General features: G+C 36.9%; 1 protein-coding gene across 3 annotated transcripts; it reads left to right on the top strand.

Moving 5' to 3' along the window:
• Positions 1 to 30: 30 nt before the first annotated feature.
• LOC142542311 (cell division cycle protein 48 homolog) lies at positions 31 to 5,547 on the top strand. Of its 3 annotated transcripts, none has more exons than XM_075648887.1 (9): positions 31 to 233; positions 1,539 to 1,704; positions 1,784 to 2,012; positions 2,706 to 3,472; positions 3,623 to 3,844; positions 3,973 to 4,044; positions 4,191 to 4,472; positions 4,558 to 4,917; positions 5,079 to 5,547. In XM_075648887.1, exons 1-9 carry the CDS (start codon positions 196 to 198, stop codon positions 5,379 to 5,381), a joined length of 2,439 nt encoding a protein of 812 aa, XP_075505002.1. In that variant the 5' UTR covers positions 31 to 195; the 3' UTR covers positions 5,382 to 5,547. The 3 variants fall into 3 exon arrangements, with proteins under 3 accessions (XP_075505002.1, XP_075505004.1, XP_075505003.1); XM_075648889.1 differs by having other exon boundaries at positions 1,494 to 1,704; XM_075648888.1 differs by lacking the exon at positions 31 to 233 and adding an exon at positions 1,186 to 1,368 and having other exon boundaries at positions 1,515 to 1,704.
• The last annotated feature ends 1,647 nt before the right edge of the window (positions 5,548 to 7,194 follow it).

Genomic DNA, 7,194 nt, shown 5'->3' with positions numbered 1-7,194 from the left:
AAAACTTAAGATAGTCCAAATCGACTTTTTTTAATGTCTCTCTCCCGACTCTCTCTCGTTCGCCACGTATTCACGACCCCGCCTCTGCTTGTCTGATTGCCTTCCACCGCTACAAGAGATTCGTAGCGCAGTATTATCATAGTTCTCTTGTATGAATATCGACACCTCGTACAGCATATTTGGGTCTTCAGCAACATGGCTGATCATAGTTCTTCTGCTCAAACCTCCGACACGTGAGTTTTTCTTTTTCGCTTTAACCTCATTTTGCAAAAGCCCATATTGATGTTTTGTTAGTTGCTCATATTTCCTTTTGTTGAGGTTCTGTTGGTTAATTTTGACGTTCAAAGGTTGTCTTTTCCTTCTTTTTTCCTGTTGGTTTGATGTGGTGATATTGGATTACTTGTTTTCCCCTCTGCCTTTTATGTTGCTGTTTGAGGATGTCAAGGTTGAATTATGGAACTTGAATTTTTCGCCACGGCACATGTTCTTCGGGAAATTTACAATTTTGTTTTTTCTTCGGGAAGCAGCAAGAGGGGCTCTACTATTATTATTTAAATTAACTTTTTGCTTTTACTGGAAAGAACTATTATTGTTTTTGGATGAATGAATAATATATCTCGTGAGATATTAGAGGGCTTGGTTGATGATACCATATGGTCACTCATGACACATGGGCCGAATGATAAATAATGATCACTCGTTCATATATTATTGTTGAATGAGTGATCATGCACGTGTCATGTTTCTAGTCGAAAATGGCACTACCCTTGTGGATAACATGAATAAAACCATATTATAGTTGGGCATACTTTTTGGATTAACTCAATGTGTTTTGGGAATATCTACATATTTAATAAAGAGTCCGCTTTTCAAAATTTGTGAGAGTGCATTTCAAGTGAGGTTTCATGATACCAAATACATTTGATTGTTTGATGGATTTGCATGGACATTCATCCTTTGTTGATTTTGTTGTATCTTGATGTTTCATTTCAGATCCATTTTCCGAGCCTTTTTCCAACTCAAATCTCTTCTTCCAAATCAAGTCATTCCTTTCAAATGCAATCTTAGAGAATCTTTATTTTATTTAAATGGGGGCGAAATAGTTGCAATCAGAGATACGACTGAGGAGTTTGAGGAATGTGGTACGTCATATGAGAAAGAGGAGTCATCCAAACCTAGTGAAAAAAATTTAGATTTTATTCATAAGTTTTTGAAAATTAATTTTGTGGCCTCTAGCATACATCAACCCACCCGTCTCATCTAAAATGCGGGGTTTCCACTAACTCTAAGAAAAGGTCTGATTTTCCGGGCCACATTTTGCAGAATAGTTGTGCACTTTTCCATTTAATGACAGTAGTACGTTAATTTGTCTTGTTTCAGTTGAGTTTCGTGGCATTTATTTGGTTACTTGTTGATTAGATAAGTTTGCTTTCCTTGATAAGTTTCTTGTGCAAGTTTTCAGTCAATCTTCTGAAAGTTTTTTTTGTGTATAGTTTTTTCTTTAAAATGGAAAGCTACCTTTGAATTGAAAAATCCAGGAAAAGTAACAAAAAAGACTATTCTACTGCAATATTGGAACGGAAAAGGTCTCCTAATCGCCTTCTTGTAGAGGAGTCCATTAACAATGACAACTCTGTGGTCTCAATGCATCCGGGTAGAATGGAAATGCTTCAACTCTTTCGAGGAGACACTATATTAATAAGGGTGAACGTAGTTTCTTTTTGCATTTTATGCTAAGCCTTCCTTCTACCTGGAGTTTCTTTAATATGTATGTGTTGTACAGGGGAAGAAACGAAAGGACACCATTTGCGTTGTTCTTGCGGACGAGCAATGTGATGAGACAAAAATACAAATGAACAAAGTCGTCCGAGCAAACTTGAGGGTACGCCTTACTGACATGGTATCCGTACACCAATGTCCAGATGTCAAGTATGGAACCTGTGTTCATATCCTTCCCATGGATGACTCGGTTGAGGGTCTCACAGGAAACTTGTTTGATGTGTACTTAAAACGTAAGGATATCATCTTCTTCTCATCCCTTCTTGAAGTGTGGATGTTATGGTCGTATTTGGGAGGGCTTGAATTTGACTCAAACTTAATTCAATTTTGTAATATGTCAATGATAATGTTGATATAAATAGTGTGGAAGTAATTAAAATCTGTTGCAAAATGGCGCTAAATATGTTTTGAATTTGTTGAATAGATGACAAGTGAATAGTGATCAAATTTTGCTAAATGAATAGCAGGCTTGCATTAGTAGAATTAGAGTTTGAATTAGTGTTGTTAATTGTCAACTATTTGGCTGCTTAACGGCTACATGGAGCCTTCATTTCTATCAATGCAGTCATCTTGAAAAAATCAATATAAAATCTTCGTTGTTGAAAATATTCACATATTGAATCTTGCAGTATTTACTATCGCAACATACCCCAAAAACCAACAAATTCAAAAGGGAAAAAGGTTAGTAGTGTTTTTGAAAAGTTTGTTTGGGTATATATTTTAAGGTATGTGAGAAGTAATACAGTGATACATTGTTAAATAAGTGTTGAGGAAAATGTTAAATTATGTGATAATTATATCTTAATTTGAACTGTGAGCTGATTGTTCTATTAGAGTTTTTGAAGTAAATATTAAGAATTTTTTTAATTGAGTATGCGAAACAAGCTGAGCTATATGACTGAACATTTATCTTCCCAAATGGTCAGCCTACTTCGTGGATGCATATCGTCCCGTGAGGAAAGGTGACCTCTTTCAGGTCAGAGGCGGCATGCGAAGTGTTGAATTCAAGGTGGTCGAGGTAGATCCTGGTGAGTACTGTGTTGTTGCGCCTGATACTGCAATCTTCTGCGAGGGTGAACCGATCAAGCGGGAAGACGAGGAGAGATTGAATGAAGTTGGTTATGATGATGTCGGTGGTGTGAGAAAGCAAATGGCTCAAATCCGTGAGCTAGTCGAGCTTCCTTTGAGACATCCACAGCTCTTCAAGGCAATTGGTGTGAAGCCACCTAAAGGTATTTTACTCTATGGACCTCCTGGATCAGGAAAAACTTTAATTGCAAGAGCAGTAGCGAATGAGACGGGTGCATTTTTCTTCTTAATTAATGGGCCAGAAATAATGTCGAAATTGGCCGGAGAAAGTGAAAGTAACTTGAGGAAAGCATTTGAGGAAGCGGAGAAGAATGCACCCTCCACCATCTTTATCGACGAGCTAGATTCTATTGCTCCAAAGAGAGAGAAAACACATGGTGAAGTAGAAAGGCGTATCGTATCCCAGCTTCTTACATTGATGGATGGCCTCAAGACTCGGTCTCATGTCATTGTCATGGGAGCTACAAATAGACAAAATAGTATTGATCCTGCTCTAAGGAGATTTGGGAGATTTGATCGGGAAATTGACATTGGTGTGCCAGATGAAGTTGGGAGGTTAGAAGTCCTCCGAATTCATACAAAAAATATGAAGCTTGCTGATGATGTGAGTTAATTTACTTATTAACTTATTTTTATTCCTTCTATACTCATTTTGAGATCTGCCACCAATAACTTAACTGTAACAAACCCCTCCTGCAATTAAAATAAAAGAGTATACATATAGATATTATGTCCACTTGGTTGAAATATACAGGTCGATCTTGAAAGAGTGGCGAAAGATAGCCACGGTTATGTTGGTGCTGATCTTGCTGCCCTTTGCACCGAAGCTGCTCTTCAGTGTATCCGAGAGAAAATGGACATAATTGATTTGGAGGATGAGTCAGTTGATGCTGAAGTTTTGAATTCAATGGCTGTGAGCAATGAACACTTTATAACAGCATTGGGTGCCTCGAATCCATCAGCTTTGCGTGAAACAGTACGCGAATTCCTTAAAATATTAGCTATCCAATCTGCAAGTTTATCATCATCGTATGCTTCTCTGAATGCTATCGTTGTACTTTACTTAAAAATTGAGGGAGTCAATATAATGTTCTTGGTTGGCAGGTTGTCGAGGTTCCTAATGTATCGTGGGAAGATATCGGTGGGTTGGATAACGTCAAACGAGAGCTCCAAGAGGTATCATCATGTCAATCTTTAAGCTTTTATTGCCAAATATGTTGGTTTCTAGCCGTATGCTTCAAGATTCATCCTTTCCTGCCTACCATCATCATCTGTTAGTGGATTTTGAGCTCCCAAAAATCATCATCTCTATGTTTGAACAGACTGTTCAGTATCCTGTGGAACATCCCGAAAAATTTGAGAAATTTGGCATGTCACCCTCTAAAGGGGTTCTCTTTTACGGACCTCCCGGATGTGGAAAAACGCTGCTAGCAAAAGCCATTGCTAACGAATGCCAGGCCAATTTTATAAGCGTAAAAGGACCCGAGTTGCTGACTATGTGGTTCGGAGAAAGTGAGGCAAATGTTCGAGAGATATTTGACAAGTCTAGACAATCTGCTCCATGCGTGCTTTTCTTCGACGAACTTGACTCAATTGCTACGCAGGTACCACTTGATCTGTTTTTCTTTACATGCGTGCATCGGATTATAGAACTTATTAATAACTAACATGCTGCTCCTTAAACTTCAGCGCGGAAATTCGGTTGGAGATGCCGGTGGTGCAGCTGATAGAGTTCTTAACCAGCTGCTGACGGAAATGGATGGAATGACAGCAAAAAAGACGGTTTTTATCATAGGGGCGACTAATAGGCCGGATATCATTGACCCGGCATTGCTCAGGCCCGGACGTCTGGACCAGTTGATCTATATACCCCTTCCCGATGAAAATTCTCGTCTTCAAATCTTCAAGGCATGCTTGCGGAAGTCCCCAGTGTCCAGGGACATTGATTTATCAGCTCTTGCGAGACACACACACGGGTTCAGTGGTGCAGATATTACGGAAATATGTCAACGTGCTTGCAAGTATGCTATTCGAGAAAATATTGAAAAGGTAGACTATATTATTTCTTGGCATCTCATCGCCTGCCAACTGTTAGAGCTATTTTCAAATACTTGCACCATTATATTGATATATTTGATGAAATACGTGTGCTCTTTGTTCCTATTATTATATTTCTGTTGCTCATATATCGCATGCATTTGCCAATCCAGGATATAGAGAGAGAAAGGAAGAAGCACGAAAACCCTGAAGCAATGGAAGAAGATGACGCAGATGATGTTTCTGAGATAAGAGCGGCACACTTTGAAGAGTCAATGAAGTACGCACGCAGGAGCGTGAGTGATGCAGACATCAGAAAGTATCAGCTCTTCGCTCAGACATTGCAGCAGTCTCGTGGGTTAGGGTCTGAGTTTCGGTTCGCAGACCGTTCTGAGACTGCTGGTGGTGCCGGAGGTTTGGACCCTTTCTCGGCAGCCACGACAACCGCAGGGAATGACGAGGATTTGTACAGCTGAGCTTGGTGATGTTCGAGTATGATTTTTTTTTCCTGCTGACAAAGCTTGTAACTTGTACTATATTCCTGGAATTTTTGTACATTTTGAAGTGATTATGTGTTGATGTCCTCCTTATTTGCTGTTTTCCCCAGTTTTCAGCCGGACAAATCGATTCTAAGAAATACTAATAAATAAATTTAGAATTTCGAAATTCATTTGGATTTTGGTAAAAATTGAAAAATTGTTATGAAGAATCTTGTTTTTTTATATAATAAATAGGAATCGTTTGGCTTATTTGCAAATCTAAATTAATCTCTACAATTTTTATATACAGATAGTGTAGCGAATAATTGATTTCTTTAAAGTTTATTACTGATATAATTGTTTTAATCTTGAGATGAGAAGAATATTCCTTGGATTCTCCGATGGATGACAATGTGTCGGGTTTGAGTAGGATTTTATATCATTCATCCATATTTTCATTTATTATAGTCATCTTTATTTCATCGGATATATCATTCATCCATAATAATAAATTGTTTTAATTGATTTAATTTTTAATAATTCATTCAAACAGAACTTGTTGTTAGAGTCAAATGTTGTGTGGTTTGGAGCACCAAGAATTTACATAAATTATACATATAAATCACATGTTTGACAAACTAGTATTTTACTAGTATGACACATATAATGTCATTTTATTTAAGAGTAAGTTTCTTGTGAGACGGTCTCACGAATCTTTATCTGTGAGACGAGTCAACCCTACCGATATTTACAATAAAAAGTAAGGTAAAAACTTGTGTGAGACGGTCTCACGGGTCGTATTTTGTGAGACAGATCTCTTTTTTGGGTCATCCATGAAAAAGTATTACTTTTTATTATAAGAATATTACTTTTTATTGTGAATATCGGTAGGGTTGACCCGTCTCACAAGAGACCTACTCTAAAAAGTAATGCTCTTTAACATAAAAAGTAAAATTTTTTAATAGTAATCACTCCCAAGGTTTTATTAGTAATTTCAATCGTCACCTTGTCTCCTGAATCTATTTCCAAATAATGGGGTTGTGTTCATTAATTAGCATTAATTAATTCAAATTTCTAGTTTCTAACTCAAATTAAGGCATTAAAATAAAAAATAATAATGATATATAAAAGTTTCCTTTTATAGATATCACTTTGACGGGAAATTGCTATATATATATATATATATATATAGATGAAGTTATATATATGTAAAGAAACAGATGAAATTATATATTTAAAGAATATTTTTTATTGGTATAACATATATAAAGTAGATCCGATCCAATAGAGCATGTATGTATTTATGAGGGGAGGTGGTGCATGGAATGGAAGGCATTATAACTTGGCCGAGGGTTTGCACGTGTTGAGTGTGTAAAGAACGTGGAATAGCCGATTAATTATGCCCCTCAATTCTCCTGATTTGGAACTCCACGAGACCAATTCATCCAACCAAACACGATGTGTGTGTGCGCACGCGCGTATTTATGAGCTTATAAGGATATGGAGAATATAAATCTTTGGATGTAGATATCGTGAATCGGTCTACACTTGCGGAGTACTCATGAATCAAAATGTAATTATAGAATAAAGAATAAAACCGCGGTGATAAATGAGATTTTAAACATTAAAAATTCAAGTGCAATCTACATTTACCATTACAATATTGGTTCAATTTAGTGGAGCATACTTCCAAAGTGCTACACTTTGGGACTTGAGATTCCTGCTGTCGTCATAAAGAATTGGTAATCAATTTATACTGATTAATCCAAATTATATTTAAAAATCAACTTAATTTTTCTTTCTTTAAATA

Source organism: Primulina tabacum, chromosome 4 (assembly GCF_025594145.1).
Source record: "Primulina tabacum isolate GXHZ01 chromosome 4, ASM2559414v2, whole genome shotgun sequence".
Classification (NCBI taxonomy): domain Eukaryota; kingdom Viridiplantae; phylum Streptophyta; class Magnoliopsida; order Lamiales; family Gesneriaceae; genus Primulina; species Primulina tabacum.
Note: the sequence above shows the minus strand (reverse complement) of the source record. Positions and strands in the feature narration are given on the sequence as shown.